Consider the following 23,785-nt stretch of genomic DNA (forward strand, 5'->3'; position numbering starts at 1 on the left):
TTAATTTTCCACTGGAAATTGTAAGTTCCACCAGATAAAAGTTCATGGGAGATGCTTTCCTTCTCTGGTGACTATTGGTTGATAAACGTTTTCAATGTTCACCTTTATGCTTTTCCTGCGGGAATTTGCTCATCCTCCAATGTTTTACTGGGGATAATGTACAAATAAGATGGGGCTGGTTTAGCACAGTGAGCTAAACAGCTGGTTTGGAATGCAGAACAATGCCAGCAGCGCGGGTTCAATTCCTGTACCGGCCTCCTCGAACAGGCGCCGGAATGTAGCGACTAGGGGCTTTTCACAGTAACTTCATTGAAGCCTACTTGTGACAATACGTGATTATTATTATAAATCAGATTAAAGTGAGCATGTCAATTGGATATTCTCACATTAGCGCAAGTTTTTAGACAACCAGTATCTGGAACAGCCGCTCCACATTTGTGGTTATTTTTAAATGTGCTCCTGGCACAGAGCCTCGCTCAATGGGCACCTCGGGCAAGATCCTTTCTTCTTTTTTAGGAGTGCCGAGCCCACCTTTATGCTGCACGTCTGTGCAACTGGCATGCACTGGTAATGTGACCAGCCCTTTAATAACCACGCCCACGAGTTAACTGACACAAGATAGTTGCCCGGCAGCTGGGCAGAAGGAATTTAGAAAATGGGCTCTGTATCTTTTTGACTCTTGTAACACATAGGGCCGAAGGGCCTGTACTGCGCTGTAATGTTCTATGTTCTATGTCTAAAAATGTCTAACGTATGAAATAAATAAAGCAATAAGTTCTTGTATCTAAGATACTTTGATAGTTCAGAGGTTTTCAGCACAAACATATAGACTCACAAAGGTAGGCTTTGCCGTTTTTATTCATTTCCGAGCTTGAGCCAGGCTGATATGAACAGTAATGAACAAAGACTGTGACAACCACTGACTTGGAGATGGAATAATAGGAGGATAATTTATGAGAAGAGCATTGTGGATTTTAAGAATCTCTACATCCCAATGAGGAGGTAACCTTTAAGGACAGACAAAAAATAGTGTAATAAGTTTAAATAATTTAGATTCTACTGTTTTCACTCATTTTGAGAAAAGAAACAATTAAAAACTTTCAAGTGTTTTTATCAGAATGCCAATTGCCCTGACTTTAAATATTGTTTTTTATTTTCAGGTTATCTTTGGAAAATCCAGCAATGCAGAGTTTGTTTCAGAAACGTACACTGCAGTTACTTACCATAACAAGTAAGTATTATATATAAGTGGGGTCATGAAGCAACAAATCCTGCAATGTATTTTGCAAATAAGAAACGCATAATATATGTGTGCATAACTTCTTAAATGTATTTTTTGTCCTCTTAATGCCTCCCTGTGCATTTTCTTAATCACTGGGGATATAATGGTAATGTGTTATCCTCCTCATTCAATTCGCAATTCAACCCTGTTATGGCATGCACAAAAGAAGCCTGGTGTGAATCATCAGCCCAACCCAATCTCTCAGATGGGAAGCAGGCATGGAGAGTGTAGAAGGGAACCGCCACGTAGATAGGAATGTAAAAATTATTTGAAAAGAATGTAGCTGAAATGAAATTCTCAGCAATAAGCAAAAGGACCTTGTGTGATACGATACTGTGGGCTTGTTTTCTTATGGACAAAAGCAACAGACATACCTCCACTGACCTTGTGCTGCTGTTAGTATCTGCCAGAACTTGGGGACTCTGTGACAGATGTCTGGCCACAGCACAGCTACTATGGGCAATTAGAGCACAGCTACTTGGGTGATAGCGAGAAGTCCAGTTTGGCCCCAGTGGGGCCCCATTACAGTCGTGTGTTGCACTTTTGTACAAAAGAGAATTGTAGACAGAATCTGTGTTTGCACTGTAATCTTACTTGTTTCTATGCCATCACTTTAGGAAGACTGAAATAGCTGGACGTATATATAGCATAATTTAAATTCAACTTTGCCAACCAACTAAGCCTGCCATTGATGATAAATATATAGGAAATGCTTGGCTTTTACATTTCCTAAATAGACTAGACAAACTAAGGAATAGAAATCATCTCTACACAGAAACACTGATTAAACCATGTTGAACTGCCTATATGTCATATTTCAGCAGGATTTCATTATGACTTAGAGTTTGTACTCCTAATGATATTGGTGCAATAATCAGTTACACAGTGGAGTATTAACATCTGTTTTAGAGGCATGATTGAATTCTGGTTTGAAGGTGTTTTAAGAACATAAGAACTAGGAGCAGGAGTAGGCCACCTGGCCCCTTGAGCCTGTTCCACCATTCAATGAGATCATGGCTGATCTTTTGTGGATTCAGCTCCACTTTCCGGCCCGAACACCATAACCCTTAATCCCTTTATTCTTAAAAAAATTATCTATCTTTATCCTAAAAACATTAAATGAAGGAGCCTCAACTGCTTCACTGGACAAGGAATTCCATAGATTCACAACCCTTTGGGTGAAGAAGTTCCTCCTAAACTCAGTCCGAAATCTACTTCCTCTTATTTTGAGGCGATGCCCCCTAGTTCTGCTTTCACCCACCAGTAGAAACAACCTGCCCGCATCTATCCTATCTATTCCCTTCATAATTTTATAGATTTCTATAAGATCCCGCCCGCATCCTTCTAAATTCCAACGAGTACAGTCCCAGTCTATTCAACCTCTCCTCGTAATCCAACCCCCTCAACTCTGGGATTAACCTAGTGAATCTCCTCTGCACACCCTCCAGCGCCAGTACGTCCTTTCTCAGGTAAGGAGACCAAAACTGAACACAATACTCCAGGTGTGGCCTCACTAACAACTTATACAATTGCAGCATAACCTCCCTAGTCTTAAACTCCATCCCTCAAGCAATGAAGGACAAAACTCCATTTGCCTTCTTAATCACCTGTTGCACCTGTAAACCAACTTTTTTTTGACTCATGCACGAGCACACTGTTTTAATATTTTATAATTTAAATAATAATCCCTTTTGCTGATATTCCTACCAAAATGGATAACCTCACATTTGTCAACATTGTATTCCATCTGCCAGACCCTAGCCCATTCACTTAACCTATCCAAATCCCTCTGCAAACTTCCGGTATCCTCTGCACTTTTTGCTTTACCACTGATTTTAGTGTCGTTTGCAAACTTGGACACATTGCACTTGGTCCCCAACTCCAAATCATCTATGTAAATTGTGAACAATTGTGGACCCAACACTGATCCCTGAGGGACACCACTAGCTACTGATTGTCAACCAGAGAAACACCCATTAATCCCCACTCTTTGCTTTCTATTAATTAACCAATCCTCTATCCATGCTACGACTTTACCCTTAATGCCATGCATCTTTATCTTATGCAGCAACCTTTTGTTTGGCACCTTGTCAAAAGCTTTCTGGAAATCCAGATATACCACAACCATTGACTCCCCGTTATCGACAGCACTGGTAATGTCCTCAAAACATGCCACTAAATTAGTTAGGCACAACCTCCCCTTTATGAACCCATGCTGCGTCTGCCCAATGGGACAATTTCCATCCAGATGCCTCGCTATTTCTTCCTTGATGATAGATTCCAGCATCTTCCCTCCTACCGAAGTTAAGCTAGCTGGCCTATAATTACCCGCTTTATGCCTACCTCCTTTTTTAAACAGTGGTGTCACGTTTGCTAATTTCCAATCCGCTGGGTCCACCCCAGAGTCTAGTGAATTTTGTTAAATTATCATGAGTGCATTTGCAATTTCCCTAGCCATCTCTTTTTGTACTCGGGGATGCATTCCATCAGGGCCAGGAGACTTGTCTACCTTTAGCCCCATTAGCTTGCCCATCACTACCCTCTTAGTGATAACAATCATCTCAAGGTCCTCACCTGTCATAGCCTAATTTCCATCAGTCACTGGCATGTTATTTGTGTCTTCCACTGTGAAGACCGACCCAAAAAACCTGTTCAGTTCCTCAGCCATTTCCTCATCTCCCATTATTAAATCTCCCTTCTCATCCTCTAAAGGACCATTATTTACCTTAGCCACTCTTTATTGTTTTATATATTTGTAGAAATCTTTACTATGTTTTTATATTCTGAACAAGTTTACTCTCATAATCTATCTTACTCTTCTTTATAGCTTTTTTAGTAGCATTCTGTTGCCCCCTAAAGATTTCCTAGTCCTCTAGTCTCCCACTAATCTTTGCTACGTTGTGCATGTTTTTTCCTTCAATTTGATACTCTCCCTTATTTCCTTAGATATCCACGGTCGATTTTCCCTCTTTCTATCGTCCTTCCTTTTTGTTGGTATAAACGTTTGCTGAGCACTGTGAAAAATCGCTTGGAAGGTTCTCCACTGTTCCTCAACTGTTTCACATAAAGTCTTTGCTCCCAGTCTACCTTAGCTAGCTCTACTCTCATCCCATTGTAATCTCCTTTATTTAAGCACAAAACACTAGTGTTTGATTTTACCTTCTCCCCCTCCATCTGTATTTTAAATTCCACCATATTGTGATCGCTCCTTCCGAGAGTATCCCTAACTATGAGATCATGAACCAATCCTGTCTCATTACACAGGACCAGATCTAGGACCGCTTGTTCCCTCGTAGGCTCCATTACATACTGTTCTGGGAAATTATCGCGGATACATTCTATAAATTCCTCCTCAAGGCTGCCTTGACCGACCTGGTTGAACCAATCGACATGTAGATTCTGTACCATTTCTACATGCATCCGTTATTTCTTTGTTTATTGCCTGCCCCACCATAATTTTACTATTTGGTGGCTTATAGACTACTCCTATCAGTGACTTTTTCGCCTTACTATTCCTGATTTCCACCCAAATCGATTCAACCTTATCCCCCATAGCACCGATGTCATCCCTTATTATTGCCCAGATGTCATCCTTAAATAACAGAGCTACACCACCTCCCTTACCATCCACTCTGTCCTTCCCTACAGTTTGATACCCTTGGATATTTAACTCCCAGTCGTGACCATCTTTTAACCATGTTTCAGTAATGGCCACTAAATCATAAGTCATTCACGATGATTTGCACCATCAACTCATTTATCTTATTTTGAATACTACGAGCATTCAGGTAAAGTACACTTATGTTGGCTTTTATACCTGTATTTTGAATCTTAACACCTTGATCAGTAACCTCTCGTAAGTTATTTTTTCTCTTAACTTTTCTCCTAATTTTCCTAGTCGTTGAACCCATATCTTCATGTAACAACCTGCCGCGTCGCTTTCCATTCATGTTTTTACTTCCCGTTTTATTCCTTTTAGTACTACTGGGCCTATTCACTGAGCTCCCCTCAGTCACCATACCTTGTACTGTCGCCCTTTTTGATTTTTAACTATGGCCTCTGTGTCTTACACTTTCCCCCTTACTGCCTTTTGTTTCTGTCCCTGTTTTACTACCTTCTGACTTCCTGCATCGGTTCCCATCCCCCTGGCACATTAGTTTAAACACTCCCCAACCGCTCCAGCAAATAGTAGGACATCACTTCCAGTCCTGCCCAGGTGTAACCCATCCGGTTTGTACTGGTCCCACCTCCCCCAGAACCGGCCCCAATGCCCCAGGAATCTGAAACCCTCCCCCTGACACCATCCCTTCAGCCACGTATTCATCCTATATATCCTATCATTTCTACTCTGACAAGCACGTGGCACAGGTAGTAATCCTGAGATCACTACCTTCAAGGTCCGATTTCTTAACTTCCTTCCTAGCTTCCTGTATTCTGCTTTTAGGGCCTCATCCCTTTTTTTACCTATGTCATTTGTACCGATGTGTACCACGACCACTGGCTGTTCACCCTCCCTCTCCAGAATATCCTGTACCCGCTCCGAGACATCCTTGACCCTAGCACCAGGGAGGCAACATACCATCCTGGAGTCTCGTTTGCGGCCACAGAAATTCCTGTCTATTCCCCTTACAATTGAATCCCCTATAGCTATTGCACTGTCACACTTAACACCCCTCCCCTCTGCAGCAGAACCAACCGTGGTGCCACAAGTTTGGCTGTTGCTGTTTTCCCCTGAGAGGCCATTCCCCCCAATAGTATCCAAAACGGTATATCTGTTCTGCAGGGGAATAGACACAGGAGATTCCTGTGCTACCTGCCTCGCTCTCTTGCTCTGTCTGGTGGTCACCCATTTCCTTCCTGCCTGCGGAGTCTGAGCCTGTGGTGTGACCACCTCTCTATACGTGCTATCCACGATACTCTCCGACTCGCGGATGCTCCACAGTGTCTCCAGCCGCCGCTCCAGCTCTGAAACCCGAGCTTCCAGGAGCTGCAATTGGAGACACTTCCTGCACACATGCTGACGCTGGGGACTGGAACCGTCTTCAGCCTGCCACATGGAGCAAGAGGAGCAGACCTCGTCTTGGAGCTGTCCTGCCATGAATTATTCATTTAAATTAAACCTTTGAAATTAAACTTTAGAAAGAGGCTTTTGTGTCAGATTAAATCCAATCCCTGTGTACTATTTAATTAGTTTTTTTTTAAAACTGAGTATTTATCCCTATTGATCTGACAAAAAATTAAAAAGTTATTTAATTGAAATTTAAAAAGTTATTTAAATCAAATTAAAAATTGTAATTTAAATCAACCCAAAATAGCTATTTAAGTCAAATTAAAAATGTTTTAAATAGTAATTCAAATCAACTTAAAAATGATAACCTAAGTCAAATCAAAACTAGTATTTAAATCAGTAACTCCAGATATTCAGATATTGACTTTCAGCCAATCAGGTCACAGTCTCGTGTGACGGCACATTACGTTTTTTTTTTCAATTTTGAAACAAACAAACAGCTGTCTTACCCAATAGCGCTCTTTACTGAAGTCTTGCCCTCTCTCTCTCCACGCTCTTCACTGAAGTCTCGCCCTCTCTCTCTCCGCACTCTTTATTGAAGTCTCACCCTCTCTCTCTCCGTGCCCTTTACTGAAGTCTCGCCCTCTCTCCATGCTCCTTATTGAAGTATCGCCCTCTTTCTCCGTGCACTTTACTGAAGTCTCGCCCTCTCTCTCTCCGTGCTCTTTACTGAAGTCTCGCCCTCTCGCTCTCTCCGCGCTCTTTATTGAAGTCTCGCCCTCTCTCTCTCCGCGCTCCTTATTGAAGTCTCACCCTCTCTCTCTCTGTGCTCCTTACTGAAGTTTTTCATGGTTCTTTGGAGGTTTTTGTAAGTACAGAAATCTCCATCCAGATGCAAACTGTGCCAAAATCACACTATTTTTCTGAAGTGACTAGGGTTCATAGTTTGAGGATAAGGGGTAAACCTTTTAGGACTGAGGACTGTTGTCTCACAGCACTAGGGTCTCAGGTTCGATTCTGATCTCGGGTGAGTGTGTGTGTGGAGTTTACACGTTCTCCCCATGTTTGCGTGGGATTCCTCCCGAGTACTCCAGATTCCTCTCACAGTCCAAAAATGTGCAGGTTAGGTGCATTGGCCATGCTTAAATTGGCCCTTAGTGTCAAAAGGTTAGGTGGGATTATGGGGTTACGCAGATAGGGCGGAGGAGTAGGTCTAGGTACGGTGTTTCTTCAGAGGGTCTGTATAGACTGGCTGGACCTAATGCCTTCCTTCTGTAGGGATTCTATGATTCTAAGAGTCGATCGCCTCAGTCAAATTACCAGAACTACTGTAAACTTGTAAAAAGCAAATGAGCATACAATAACGACAGCTAGGAAAAGATTAGTTAATCAAACAAACTCTACATCATGATGAGCTGGATAAATTTGGCTACACTCCCTCGCTCCAAATTGCTACCACCCCCACCTTTACACCCACCCTCCCCCATCTCCTAGGAGAAGCAGAAGAAAAAACATAAAACTTTGGGGCAACAAGGGAATGAAATACTTTGTAAAATTCCTCTCCAACACTCCTCAGGCTAACAGAACCATTCCAGGAGATCAGGCACAGAAAAGTGTTACCTTTAAGGACTTCCATTCTACATGATGCAATCTCTGCCCCAGGTCAACACTCACTGCACCAGTGAACCTGCATTCCAGAGAAAACAACAGCCTCACATCCAGTTTATTCCCACTCTTTCTTCATTTTAATGCATACTCAATCTGTTAAATTGGAATAATCTTATCAACGGAGATGTTATAATTAATGTAATTAGTTTATCAGATCATTGCTAAACCGCAGCTGCTGTAATGTAAATAGACCAAGATCTTTGAGCAGAGGTAATTAAAAAAAAAAAAAATTTAGAGTACCCAATTATTTTTTTTCCAATTAAGAGGCAATTTAGTGTGGCCAATCCACCTATCCTGCACATCTTTGGGTTGTTGTGCGGGTGAAACCCACGCAGACACGGAGAGAATGTGCAAACTCCACACCGACAGTGACCCGGGGCCAGGATTGAACCCTGGTCCTCAGCGCCATAGGCAGCAGTGCTAACCACTGCGCAGCCGGTCTGCCCGAACTGTGGTAATTTCTGCAGTTCTGCCGCTGCAACTCCAGTGATAGGTGAATAGAACCCTCTACAAGACAAAAGTTTCCTTGTTGCTTTCTGTCCACCCCTACGAAGCACATGAAAATGATAAAGTGTGTTTATACAGCACCTTTTTGTGGTGATGTGCATCAATGTAAATGCATGTAGGCTAGCTAGACACTAGAGGGAGCACCAAAGACATCACACACACACACTCAGCCAATAGGTCAAGTAGATAGTACAGGACCAATGGACACTCACGATACACACGGAGGTGACACGACCACAGAGGGGCATTACACCAACCCATATATAAAGGACACCGCACACATGATCTTCTTTCCAGTGGAGACAGTCAGTGAGTACAGAGACAGGGTTGATTTAATATTACACCCACCACGTGGATTGCAACAGCTGGTTAGTCAGTCTGGGTAGCTATAGTAGGATTAGCAGTAGTGTCGAACCCGAGTAATAGAAGTGTAAATAGTTTAATAAACTTGTTGAAGTTATCTCCACGTCTGAACCTTCCTTTGTCAAGTGCACCACAAGGAAGCCGCTTCTGTTACACCTACAACATAGCAAATCATGGTACCAGGACTGAACTGGTTCAATCCAGAAAGCCATACTCAGCGTACAGTGACAAACAGCAACAATACCCAGGCAAGATGTTCGAGATCCGGGTTCCGCAGCAGCTCCAGTGCCACGGCAATCTCCGCGAAAAATGGCGAGCGTTCCGGCAAAAGTTTCAAATCTACCTCGTGGCAGGCGAACTAGAAGAACTGGCCGATTCTGAAAAAAACAGAGCTTCTCCTCACCATCTGCCAGAGCAGAAGAGATCTTTAAAAAATTCAAGTTCTCCAAAGGGCCAAACAGGAGCGACTTCCAGGCAGTCCTGGACAAATTTGGCAAATACTGTGAGGAAAACACACTCCAACCAGCAAGAAACAGCAAGAAAAGGTAAGAGAAGCGCCAGTACTCACCTCGAGGCCAAAATCCCGGAGCAGAGGACAATTTTGATCGGCGGCCATCTTTCTACAGGGACTGCACTTGCGCAGTTGAGCGAGAAGCGCACAGAACGGGAAGGTCCGTTTGCGCGAGAAGCCGCGCATGCGCAATCACGAAAAAGGCCCGATGTAAAGGGACAGCGATCTACGCATGCGCAATCGCTTCCAATGCGATGCATCATGATGTCAGAGGCCCTGGACCACGCCCATTTAAAGGGGAAATGTCCCAAATCAAAGAAAAAATCTTTTAAAGCTGTAAAACAACCTTCCTTCACCTGGAATGACAGCACAATGCCTCAAATTGAACCGGGGAATGAAATTAACCTCCGAAGAACCCTGCAACAAGCAGTTACCTATGCCCAAACCGATGATTCCAACCTTGAATACTTCGATACCGACCTTTACATTTTCTCTGGACCTCCCGAGCCCAATGCCAGCCCCGATGCAAACAGTGATGATATGGTCCTCGAAGACTACGACTCGGACAAACCTTTCACCTTGGGAGGCTGCCCCGGTACCAAATCCGAACCATAACTAGACGTGTTGCACATTGGCGACCCCCGTATTAAATCCGAAGCAGCCGCGGATTCGTTCTTCGGATTTGAGGATCTTCAGCCCAGAAGATATGACATCCCGACTCGTGAGCGCAGGATGATGCTGCAGCCTGACATTAAGAGACCGAGAGCGGTACACGCCCACAGAGAGCGGCCTGCCGCCACACAGAGCGTGGTCCATGCACCGCTCAGGGTTCCCGACTCTAAGAAAGAAGACACGCAAGACTCCACACCGCAGTCCTTGCACACACAAGACGTGACTCCAGTGTCACAAGCCTCCGCGGCGAGCTCGTGGACTGCCTCCACGATAGAAGCAACGCAAGACTCCAAAGCGCAGTCCTTGCAGGAACAAGACCATGAGGGTCTAGCAACCTCCTGATCAACTAGCGGCAGACGATGCAAGTCTGCCATGCTCAAGCAAACAGCAAGAAGACTATGACAGTCGACCACACTCCAGTTCACAGCAGGACGACCATGATGGTCTATCATGCTACAGTGAAGAACAAAGCGACGATGACAGTCCAAGCCCAAATGAAGGACAACAGCAAGACAATGAGAGTCCACCCACATTGCTTACACCATCAGATGAAGACTCCGACAATTTACCCAACCCAAGTGAACAACAAGCAGCTACTGAGGATCTACCCACGGTATGTGAGACGAGTGGCGACAGCATCCCACTTCCCATGTAAAATGTGCAAAGTGACAGACCTCAGCTAGTGTGTACAGAGGCACTCGACGATCACTGTGAGACCACTGGTGACTCCGGTGACACCATGATACTTCCACCCTCAATCGTTCGAACCTCTCCACAAGTCAATGCATTCCTGCATGTTCCGACTCCAGACGTGCTGCTTCAAGAAATCTCAGCTGACTCCAGTGAACCTGCTAAGACTCCGGACGGGGAGCATCAACACACCAACACTGACTCAGTTAAAACTAACCAGACTCCAGATGGGGAGCAACCAAACGGCGACTCTGATTCACGTAAGCCGGACTTTACTCCAGACAGGGAGTGCCGCAACCTCAGTGATGGCATGCTCAGGGTGACAGCAGATGCCACTACGACAGGAGATGGATCACTTAATAATCACACTGGGTCAGTAATAACAAGCAGCGGCTACAGTCCAAGAGGAATACACCAATATTCACAGCAATATCCACACATTTTTTCCACACCAGCAGTGCAGCCAATGACAGCTCATGCTGGACAAACCCAGTATTCAGGCATGCAGCAGCCAGCAGTCTATGCAGCATATTCTCAAACAGGCCAGCACTACGGATTGCCCACTATCAAGACCGAAGGAAGACTACTGCAAGCGCAATCTGCACTACAGACTGGATGTCTTAGTGACAGCCCAGGATTTGCTGCGCCCCAGCCTGGCCGGACGGCATATTCCTATCAGATGCAAAGTTCTAGTTTCACACCATCACCAGGTATTTATGCGAGCAGCAATTCTGTTTCCAGTTCGACAATCTTCAACGGTTCTCAGCAGGATCACCCTTCCAGCACAGCACGTGGCCAGAACCAGTATGTACAGTCTTATCCAACTTCAACATATGGCACATCCATGATCTTGAATGATACTGTTGATGGTACCTCTTCAACGTCAACACCTTATCAGCTACAAGATGCCATCCGACAGCACCAACACAAACATCAAAAAAAGAAAGGGACTCCAAATCAGACAGCGAAGTGATTTGACCACTTCTTGGTTCTTGTGGCACAGGGACGTTGATGGCGTTCATAACCAAGAGAGACATTTGACCATGATGATTGATGGTTTTTGGACTCGCACGAATGATTTGGACTTATTGTTTAATCACTGTTCTCATGACTTATATATACCTTAACCTACCTACCCGTTTTTTCTTCAATTTTCTCAAAGTGTGCAGAAAATATGTAACATATAAAACAGGGGGGATGTGGTGATGTGCATCAATGTAAATGCATGTAGGCTAGCTGGACACTAGAGGGAGCACCAAAGACATCACACACTCATTCAACCAATAGATCAAGTAGATAGGACAGGACCAATGGACACTCACGATACACACGGAGGTGACACGACCACGGGGGGGGATTACACCAACCCATTTATAAAGGACACCACACACATGAACTGCCTCTTTCCAGTGGAGACAGTCAGTGAGTACAGAGACAGGGTTGATTCAATATTACACCCACCACGTGGAATGCAGCAGCTGGTTAGTCAGTCTGGGTAGCTATAGTAGGATTAGCAGTAGTGTCGAACCCGAGTAATAGAAGTGTAAATAGTTTAATAAACTTGTTGAAGTTATCTCCATGTCTGAACCTTCCTTTGTCAAGTGCACCACAAGGGCAGCGCGGTAGCATTGTGGATAGCACAATTGCGTCACAGCTCCAGGGTCCCAGGTTCGATTCCGGCTTGTGTCACTGTCTGTGCGGAGTCTGCACATCCTCCCCGTGTGTGCGTGGGTTTCCTCCGGGTGCTCCGGTTTCCTCCCACAGTCCAAAGATGTGCAGGTTAGGTGGATTGGCCATGATAAATTGCCCTTAGTGTCCAAAATTGCCCTTAGTGTTGGGTGGGGTTACTGGGTTATGGGGATAGGGTGGAGGTGTTGACCTTGGGTAGGGTGCTCTTTCCAAGAGCCGGTGCAGACTCGATGGGCTGAATGGCCTTCTGCACTGTAAATTCTATGATAAGCCGCATATGTTACACCTACAACATAACAAATCACTTTTAACAAAATGAAATATCCCAAGTCTCTCTGCTGTTTGGCCTTTCACATCTTTTGTTCTCTCTGGGGACTGCTATTAGCACCCTTTGCCATTGGTATCTGTGGCCATTAGCCCGTTTCCCTGGGTTTCTGTGGCTGTGACTCATTTTTCATTCTCACTCCACAGTATAAAAATTTCCTACTTTCTCTGTCTGTTAGCTTTGACAAAGAGTTATTGGACTCGAAACATTCGCTCTTTTCTCTCCCTATAGATGCTGCCAGACCTGCTGAGATTTTCCAGCATTTTCTCTTTCATTTCAGATTCCAGCATCCGCAGTAATTTGCTTTTATCCAGTAATATAATTCTCCGCACACATATACTGCATCTACAATATAATAAGAAAGGCAGGAACATGCTGGGCTTTCTCATGTACTCACAATTCTACTTCATAATTTGTGTACAATGCTGTTACATTCAAGCAGCTTATTATTTATAACTTGTATTGAATAAACTGATGAATCTTCCTGAAATGTGTATTATTGCATTTTATCACACTAATCTATTGTGGCACATCCATTTATATATATATTATTAGCTTTACTAATGGACAGGCTTAATGCAGCAGATAGGTTTCACCCATAACTGCTGCAAAATGTAGTCCACAAAATGCAATAGAAGTCAATCAATGTCTATATTACTACAATAAGCAGAATGTGAAGGCTTTGCATTGTGAAGATACTGAGTTGGGCTATATATAATATAATACACAATGGCAATTGATTGTTAATCTTTTCTTGTACTGCAGATCACCTGATTTTTATGAGGAAGTAAAACTTAAACTTCCTGCCAAAATTACAGGAAAACACCACTTGCTGTTTACTTTCTATCACATCAGTTGCCAACAGAAACAGAACCAAACAGGCTCTTCAGAGACTCTGATTGGCTACTCGGTAAGTTGGTCAGTTCATGGAGCACTTTCTGTTAACACCAGGGGACTAATATAACCCAGAGATCCCAGCAGTGTTGTACATTTGTCACGAAAACAGGATTCCTGGATAGCTCAATGGATAAAGTTCCATGTTCACCTCTCATTCGTTCGATGTAACATCATCGCCCAGTCAAGTTAAGCTGTTGAACAAATATACTGGGTCTCGGTGCCCCTGGACTAGGAACATAGGACCTATGAGCACGAGTAGGCAATTCAACCCTTCAAGTCTGTTCCACCATTCAATAAGATTAGTGCTTTCTGGTTGTGCGTCAATTTCACTTTACTGTCTGCCCCCCAAAATTCTTGATTCCCTTGTCTATCAAAAGTCTAACTCAGCATTGAATAAATTCAATGATCCAGCTTCCACTGCTTTTTGTAAAGAGAATTCCACATGCTAATGACCCTATGAGAGAGAGAAAATTCAACTCATTTCTGTGTTAATCTGCTTCCCCTAGTTCTAGTCTCTGCCACAAGAGCCAACATCCTCCTGGTATCTACTGGACCAAGTACCCTTAAGATCTTGTATGTTTCAACACTTCTCATTCTTCTGAACTCTAATGGGCATAGGCTCAACCTGTTCAAATTTTTTTCACCTCAGCCCTTCATCCCAGGAATGAGTTGAATGAATCTTCTCTGAACTTCTTCCATTGCATTTATACATTATAGCATGGTAGCACGGTGGTTAGCACTGTTGCGTCACAGCGGCAGGGTCCTGGGTTCGATTCCCACTTGGGTCACTGTCTGTGCGGAGTCAGCACGTTCTCCCCGTGTCTGCGTGGGTTTCCTCCGGGTGCTCCGGTTTCCTCCCACAAATCCCAAAAGACGTGCTTGTTATGTGAATTGGACGTTCTGAATTCTCCCTCAGTGTTCCCAAACAGGCTCCGTGTGGCGACTCGAGGATTTTCGCAGTAACTTCATTGCAGTGCTAATGTAAGCCTACTTGTGACAATAATAAAGATTATTTTTCAAGTCAGGAAACCAAAACTATACACAGTACTCCAGATGTGGTCTCACCAAGGTCTTGTGCAACTGCAGTAAAACTCCATTCCTCTTGCAATAAATATCAATGTTCTGCTGCCTTCCTAACCACTTGCTGTACCTCCATAGTAACTTCATTTGTGATTCATGTTCCAGTACACCCAGATCCCTTCGGAGCGCTGAATTCTGTAATCTCTCCATTTAAATAGCATATCGCTCTTCTATTCACAATCTACTCCATACTCCAGCTCTCAAATTTTTCCTCTTCTAGAAAAGGGGGAAAAACACAGCCAAAGTTATAACTCTGAATTACCAGTAAGTGACCCTTGCTGAACAATTTGTATTTGTGTTCATGAGTTGGGAACAAGTTCAGGCTCAGCTGTGATCTCGCAGGATGAAATGGAATCTGGCATTTGCTCTCCTGGCTCTGACGCACACAGTTCTCACTGGGTTAAGACACTAATGACTTGTTGCTATTTAAGGAACAGTTCTTGAGTTGAGTTACCATTTTCACAAGAGAAAATGTGAGGAGGAAAATAATGTAAACAGTAGTTATTTATTTTTGAAATACATTTGCTATTCCCTTTGGGCATTTAATCTGATACATGAGAATACACAGCAAATTCAGGTTAAGATCAATACAAAGTAATATATTGAACATGCATGTTTGAACTTGATCACATCAATGACTGGAAACAATGAAACCATTCCAAAAATATGACTGGAATTTTGTATGAAACCTTTTGGTAACTGTAGTTTTGGACTGCAAACTTTAAGCATCATGCATACCAATAAGCACCTTTCTATGTAACACTTACACCTGGGGACTTCCGATGTGAGGGGAAGACACGCACGAGGTGGCTCCTGCTGGAGAACTGATGATTTTGCCCTTTGTTAGTTATTCCTTGGAAGCTCATGATCGTTATCAGGGTAGAGTTCTCTCTTCACTAAGATGCCCAGAAAAAACAAAGCGAACAAAGCTTTGAGCAGAAACCCATTGACGGAGTCTGAAGCCTCTCTGGGGTCAACAGGAAGTAAGACGGCGGGGTCGGTTTCTTTCTCTCAGTCCACTCCACTAACGGCCAAGGCTCTTACTAGGATTTTGATGGAAGCGTTTCAGAAACACTTGACAAATCGTGTTGGAAGATCTAGCAAAGTTAACTTGGCTCCCATTCGTGTGACTCTGGAAAAAAATAGTTAGACCTTGGAAGTCCGTGGAGTCACGAGTAAGAGCATGAAGAAGACTTTATCGCACCACAGTGATCGAATTGAAGTCCTGGAGTCCGATCTGACTTCAGTGGCTGAAACCAATAAGCCTTTAAAGAACCATGCTAAATGACTTGGTAACATCCGGATTGTGGGATTGCCAGAGGGGGTCGAGGGCCATGTTCCTCAAAATAGTGGGTAAGAGTGGATTTGCATCCCCGCCTGAATTAGACCGGGTCCATTGCTCACTTCAACCAAAGCCTCGTTGTGAAGATCCACCGTGTGCGGTAATTGTAAAATTCCACTGTTTAAAAGAAAAAGAGAGGATCCTGCAATGGGCAATGGAACACCGCGATAAGTGGGAAGGACACTCCATTAGATTGTATCAGGACATGAGGGCAGAGTTAGCAAAAAAAAAATAGTCGTGTTTATTGGAGTGAAGGCTGCCCTGTATAAGAGTGGATTTTGGATTGGGGTGGTCTATCCAGCTCGTCTTAGAGTCAAGTTTGTGGAAAGACTATTTGTTAGTATGTCGGGACATGTGGACTCTTTTGTTAAAAGGTACAAGTTGTGCGCTATATAATCAAGTTTATGGCTCTGTTGCGGGCATGTTGTATTGCTTGTATTTCTTGTTTTTCCTTGTTTTTGGTGGGGTTGTGTTCTTATTGCCTTGGATTCAATTCGAGGCTCTCTACTATGTGGGTTTTGTTCTTGACATTATTTGGTTTCCTTTCTTTTTTCAATGTAATTTGCCGCAACATTTAATCACAAGTGGAGTGTGCAATCCAAATGGGGTTTTGGTATTTTCTTTAAAAAAAAAATTCTTTGAGTAGGGAGTTAGTTAACAGTAGTGGTTTTGTAGGGCTCGCTGCTGCTGCTCGAGTTTATGTTTTGTTTGGTTCTGTTAAATGTAGGTTTTAGTTTTAGGATAGGTCATTGTTTGCTTCATTTTATTTGCTTTTGGGTGTGGTAACATTTAACGGTGATGGTGTTTTTGGGAGGAGGAGGGTGGGGTTTGGTGGCTGAGGGTAGTATGCTGACTGTATCTGTTTTGTCTTTGTCCAGTCTTCTGACTTGGCTTGGTGGCCATCTTGGGTGGATCGTCTTGCTTTATCTTTTCAGTATCCCTTGTTTGATCTCTCTTGGTGAGAATGGCTGACTCCGGAATTAAGGGGTGGTGGGAGAGCTCCAATCCATTTGGCCGCCTGGAATGTTGGAAGTTTGAATGGACCAGTGAAGCGGTTGAGGGCATTTTCCCATTTTAAGAGCTTAAACTCTGATGGTGTGTTTATGCAGGATACACAGTTGCGGGTCCGGGATCAGACCATGCTTCTCAAAGGGTTCGTTGGGCAGGTTTTTCATTCCGGTTTTGATGGCAGGGCCAGGGGTACAGCGATTATAATTCATAGGAGTTCAGTTTTCCTCCTCACAGATTATAGCCAACCGCAGTGGTCGATATGTTATTGTTTGTGACTCCCTGTCGAACACCCCGGTAGTCGTAGTCAACGTTTATGCCCCCAACTGGGATGATACAAATTTTATTAACTCCCTACTAGCCTCCCTTCCCAAACCTCACCTCGCATCAACTTTATTTAGGTGGAGATCTGAACTGTTTTTGGGACCCGAGATTGGATCATTTCAAACCCGAATCTCTTGTTCCATCTGTGATGGCCAGGGCGTTGTCTTTTTTATGAGTCCTTGGTGCTTTTTGCACCCGAATGATAGAGATGACTTTTTATTCACGTGTCCGCCATGCATATTTCCGTATTGATTTTTTTGTTTTGGATAGGGTTCTCCTCCCTTCAGTGGTGGCAGCTGAGTACTCAGCAATTGTTATTTCAGATCATGCCCTGCACATTATTGATTTGTTGCTCGAGTCTGGCCTCACCCAATGTCCACACTGGAGATTAGATGCAACATTGTTAACTCATAAAAAAGTTTGCAAAGATTTGTCCACCTCCATAGGCAACTGTGTAAACTCTAATAGGTCTGATTTTATCTCACCTTCCATGCTGTTGGAGGCTCTGAAGGCAGTCCTCAAGGGGGAAGTTGCTGTGGGAGACTCTGAAGGCAGTCCTCAGGGGCAACGTTATCTCTCACAGAGCATATATGTTGAAGATAATGAAGTTGGAGCAGTAGAGGCTGGTGGATTCCATTCTGGAGATAGATCACCAGTACTCCTTGATCTGACTCCAAAGCTATTGGCAAAAAGAAAAAAATGCCAGACACAGTTTGAGCTATTGTCTACGAGCGGGGCTCCAGGGGCACTTTTTATGAGTACGGGGAGAAGGCCAGTCGTCTTCTGGCTCACCAACTCAAAAGTCAAGCGCCTCCCGGGAGATCACTCATGTAGTCAATTGGGGCGGCAACCTCGTTTCCGCCACTCCCCAGGCCATTGCGGCTTTTAAAATCCTTTTACCACGATCTTCATAGATTGGAGCCACTTGCAGATAAATTGGTCAAGCAGATAAATTGGTCATGTTCGCCTTTCTGGAGAGTCCAATGGTTGAGGTGGATAAGAGCAACAAGTTGAACTCCGCATTACGCGCCGCCGAGATTCTAAAATGTTTTTGGCTAATGAGGTCTGATAAGACCCCTGTCCAAATGGCTTTCCAATAGAATTTTACAAGATGTTCTCGGGGTAGCTTGTGCCTTTATTATTGGACATGTTCAATGATTCCCTATCACTGCCTCCGACCCTTACTCAAGCCTCTATTTCCCTGCTTCTTAAGAGGGACAAGGACCTGACAGTGTGTGGTTCATACCATCCTATCTCACTTTTGAATGCGGACGGCAAGCTGTTTGCTAAGGTGTTGGCACTCCGGTTGGAGCCTTATTTAAAAAATATAATTTCAGAGGATCAAACAGGCTTCATGAAAGGCTGACACTTGTCAACCACTATGCTTGTCACCTGTTAAATGTCACCATTTCCTCCTCCCCAGTACCTGAACCTGAGGTGATAGTATCTCTTGATGCTGAAAAGGCATATGACAGAGTGGAATGGAAGTATTTATTTGAGATTCTTGGGAGGTTTGGATTTTGGCCTAAACTTGCTTCCTGGACTCGTCTGTTAAATAGTGCCCCTACTGCCAATGTTTGTACAAACGCTTTAACTCTGATTATTTTCCCTTGAATAGGGACACTAGACGGGGCTGCCCACTTTCTCCACTCTTGTTTGCCCTGGCAATAGAGCTGCTCTCTATAGCGTTGAGGTCTGCTAGTCAATGGAGGGGTATTAGCCGAGATGGGGTGGAGCATCATGTGTCTCTCTGTGCGGATGACTTACCTCCTTATATTACAGATCCATTCCCTCCATTGGTGGCATAATGAAGTTGCTTAACACCTTCGGCCCCTTCTTGAATTTAGGCCAGAGTGAATGTTTTCCAGTTATCCCCCTTGGGAGGTGAGCCCAATTGGAGACGTTACCTTTTTGACTTTCTAATACAAGCTATCGCTATCTGGGGTTCCGGGTGGCCCACAACTGGACCTCACTTCATAAGTTGAATTACACAAGCCAAAGTGTCAAAATACATTTGCAACGGTGGAACAATCTTCCTCTATCTTTGGCAGGTCGGATTCAAACTGTTAAACCCCGAGGTTTTTTTTTCAATGTCTTCCTATTTTTCTTCCCAAATCCCTTTTTATCAAGGTTTTTAAAAAATATATATTTCATTCTCCTTTTTCACATTTTCATCAAATTTATGCCCTCCAACAAATAACCAACAATAACAAATACAATGGCAATACCCTGGCCAACAACCCCCAACATTTTAAACACAAAAGAAAAAGAATCAGGAATCCACCATCAACCCATACATAATAGCCAATAACCTATATATTCCAAACCATTCCCCCCCCCTAATGTTCTATGTCATCCAATTCTTGAAAATGCATGATGAACAAGGCCTATGAGTTGTAGAACCCTTCCGTCCTTCCCCTCAGCTCGAACTTCACTTTCTCGACTGTTTAAAAACTCCAGCAGGTGCCCCCTCCATGCCAAGGGACAGGGCGGAGAAGCTGACCTCCACTCCAACAAGACCCCCAGGTGCAAAAACCTCCAAGGGTCCACTCCTCCCATTTCAACCTTTAGTCCAGCCAGTGAGTGAAACACCTAACTAACCCAGCCCTTCCTAAGCCTCACCTTATCCTTCACCCTCAAGTGAGTCTCCTGCAGCATTGCTACATCGGCCTTCAAACTTTTCAGGCACGCAAGCATCCTCAACCTCTTCACTGGGCCTCCCAACCCCCTCATGTTCCACCTAACTATCCTAACAGGCGGTCTCTTTCTCCCCCCCCCCCCCCCCTTCCTATCCACCATAATCATAATTCCAGGCCCTGCCCACTGAGCCTGACCCATCCCCAACCATTATTAACATCAAACCCCATCCCCCTCCCAGTATCCCCCCCGACACTACCTTTCGAAAAACCCTTACCCAATATCGATCCCCTCCTCGCCTGTTTTGACACTGCCTAACCCATTGAAACCTGCTCATCAGGCTCCGTCACCTCAGCCGATGACTTAGCCACAGCCACCCTCACCGGGGCAATTGCCTCCTCCACCAACCCCTTCAATGCCACCACCATCTCCTTTCTCAGTACCTCCATATGTTTCGCAAACTGCTTCTCCAACTTTAAAGACATCATCTCAGTCATCTTCTCTGCCGTAAGCAGTGCGGCCCCCACAGCAGCCCAGCCTCCGCCATCTTGCCAGCTCCCAAGCTGGCCCTCTCATTCGACGGTGAACCCTCGCTCGCGCCCTTCTTCACAACTGTTTTCCTTTGACTCTTTGACATTCTTTGCCTTCTTTATACCTTCCTACACCCAATTCTTCCCAAATTGCCCCCAGGACCGGTCATTAAAACTCCTAAAACCATGCTTCGAGCAGGAGCCACCCAATGTGTGACTTCCCCTCTAAATGCCGCCACTAGAAGTTCCCTTTTTGTCAAGGTTGACAAATTGGTATCCTCTTTTATTTGGGCGGTTAAGAATCTCAGAATCTGTAGCGTTCTGCTGCAAAGAGATAGACCGGAGGCTTGGCCCTCCCCAATTTATTGTTTTATTACTGGGCCACTAACGTTCAAATAATTTTGTTGTGGATCAGTGACCCTGATTCTATTTGGGGACAAATGAGACTCGCTCCTGCACTACATCTACTCTTCTTGCCGTAGTCACTGCACCATTGGCTTTCCCCCGCTAGACTTTCCTCAAACCCAGTGGCGGTCTCCTCTCTTAGAATTTGGAAGTATTTTACACAACATTTTAAGCTCCTTTCCCTGTCTTCACTCGCACCTATTTGCAACAATCACCTTCCGGTTTGGACCCAACATTTAAATGAACGGTAGCATTGTGGATAGCACAATTGCTTCACAGCTCCAGGGTCCCAGGTTCGATTCCGGCTTGGGTCACTGTCTGTGCGGAGTCTGCACATCCCGTATGTGCGTGGGTTTCCTCCCACAGTCCAAAGATGTGCAGGTTAGGTGGATTGGCCATGATAAATTGCGCTTAGTGTCCAAAATTGCCCTTAGTGTTGGATGGGGTTACTGGGTCATGGAGATAGGGTGGAGGTGTTGACCTTGGGTAGAGTGCACTTTCCAAGAGCCGGTGCAGACTCGATGGGCCGAATGGCCTCCTGCACTGTAAATTCTATGAAATCTTGGGAAGTGCAGGGTCTGGAGCTTTTGGGGACCTTTTCCTGTAGGGCAGGTTTGCTAGTGTTCGGGAGTTAGCTGATAAATTCCAACTGTACACCTCCAGCTTTTTTTGGTATTTTCAAGTTTGCGACTTCTCAAGTAAGGTTTTTCCTTCCTTCCTTGAGGAAGACAATTCCTGGCGAGGGGTCTATTTCAGACCTGTATGGCCATATTCTCTCACCAGATTTTGCTCCGTTAAGCAGTGTGAAGGGGAATTAGGAAAGTGAATTGGGTCCTATTCTTATTGCTAGCCCTTCACAGGGTCAACTCCACGTCCTCGTGCTCAGTTAAGCCTGATTCAGTTTAAGTTGTTACACAGGACGCACTTGACTAGGGCAAGGATGAGTGGGTTTTCCCTAATGCTGAGGATAGATGTGATCACTGTTCTCTTGGTCCAGCTAGCCACACACATGTTCTGGTCCGACACCAAACTTGTAGGCTTCTGAGTTTAATTCTTTAATACCATGTCAGCGATACTCCAAGTCGATTAAGAGCCCTGTCCGCTGGTGGACATATTTGGGGTGTTGGATTCACCCGTGATTCAGGCTGGGGTAAAGGTGTGTGTTGTCGCGTTTGCCTTACCGATAGCCCAATTTTGTATTTCCTGGGAGGGGAGTATCAGTAGCAGTGGATACCAAGGTATATCCTTTATTATTGGCCAGCATTACCATGGATACACTTAGGATACCATCAGTCTCTGATAACAACAAATACAGAGACAAACTATTAGGGCTGGAACAGACGCACCGATTGCTGTTACTCTCCCCAATTCCCACCAGATGGAATTCTGCCACCTTGGCCTGATTACTGGATGGGTCTTCCAATCTCCTTGCATTTTCTGTGGCCAGAGGCACCTGTAGCCTTCCCCGATTGCTGTTGGCTTTGTTCCACAAAAAACACCTGGTAGCGGCCAGAGTCCTATCTTTGTTGCCCTAACTATTCAACCCGGGTGTCACCAATGTTTAAAATAGCATCTCACCATGTACTGAATACATAATCAGTAAGGGCCCCATCTACAAGATGAACGCCCTCAACTGCAAAGGAGTCCGTGATCTGTAAGCAGAAGTGTCCTTATCATCACACTCTAATCCTCCATATAGGAATCTTGGGCGGGATTCCTCCCTACCCGGCGGGGCGGGGGGGTTCCGGCGTAATGGAGTGGCGGGAACCACTCCGGCGTCGGGCTGCCCCAAAGGTGCGGAGGTCTCCGCACCTTTAGGGGCCAAGCCCTCACCTTGAGGGGCTAGGCCCGCGCCGGAGTGGTTTCAGCTGCACCGGCTGGCGGGAAAGGCCTTTGGCGCCACGCCAGCCAGGGCCGAAAGGACTTTGCCGGGCGACGCAGGTCGGCGCATGCACAGGAGCGTCAGCGGCTGATGACGTCATCCCCGCACATGCGCAGGGGAGGGGGGTCTCTTCCGCCTCTGCCATAGTGAAGACCATGGCGAAGGCGGAAGTAAAAGAGTGCCCCCAACGGCACAGGCCCGCCTGTGGATCGGTGGGCCCCGAACCCGAGCTAGGCCACCGTGGGGGCACCCCCCGAGGCCAGATCGCCCCGCGCCGGACCCCGGAGCCTGTCCGCGCCACCTTGTCCCGCCGTTGAAAAGGTGGTTTAATCCAAGCTGGCGGGACAGGCATTCCAGCAGCGGGACTTCGGCCCATTGTGGGCCGGAGAATCGGCGGGGGTGGGCCCGCCAACCGGCGCGGTGCGATACCTGCCCCCGCCGACCGGCGCGGCGTGATTCCCACCCCCGCCGAATCTCTGGTGGCGGAGACGTCGGGACACGGTGGGGGCGGGATTCACGCCAGCCCCCGGCGATTCTCCGACCCGGCGGGGGGGTCGGAGAATCCCGCCCCTTGTTCTGTCCGCCAGAAAGCACCATTGCATAGGGGAGGTTTGGACTGCCTTGAAAGTCCATTCAAGAGGTTTAACCAACACCACAATGGCAAAATTGTCACTGATGGGTTTCAGGAAACTGCAGATGCAGTTGACACAATGCTGTGATTTAGTATAACACCCAGGAAAGGATAGCACACCCACCAATTCCCTCCCACTCCCAGGAATTCAACTTTATATCCACCCTGATATGTTCTGTTGTTATGTTCCTGGGGTATACTTATCACAGATGTTATGTCACCTATACCTCTTGTCAAGAGTTGTGTAACTACCAATACCTGTTGTTCTTCCTGTAGATTGATGAGATCTAATTTCTCCACAGCCTTATCTGTTCAAGGTGCAATAACAAATCTT

At 45.2% G+C, this 23,785-nt stretch overlaps 1 protein-coding gene across 5 annotated transcripts in view; it reads left to right on the plus strand.

Moving 5' to 3' along the window:
- The window catches only part of dock8 (dedicator of cytokinesis 8), a 451,209-nt gene that overhangs the window by 262,024 nt on the left and 165,400 nt on the right, over positions 1 to 23,785 (plus strand). For all 5 annotated transcript variants that reach the window (XM_072516863.1, XM_072516865.1, XM_072516864.1 and 2 more), the window contains exons 16-17: positions 1,161 to 1,231; positions 13,481 to 13,625. In XM_072516863.1, coding sequence (XP_072372964.1) covers positions 1,161 to 1,231; positions 13,481 to 13,625 — 216 coding nt within the window. The remainder of the gene's footprint in view (positions 1 to 1,160; positions 1,232 to 13,480; positions 13,626 to 23,785) is intronic.

This window comes from Scyliorhinus torazame, chromosome 9, assembly GCF_047496885.1.
Source record: "Scyliorhinus torazame isolate Kashiwa2021f chromosome 9, sScyTor2.1, whole genome shotgun sequence".
Lineage (NCBI taxonomy): Eukaryota > Metazoa > Chordata > Chondrichthyes > Carcharhiniformes > Scyliorhinidae > Scyliorhinus > Scyliorhinus torazame.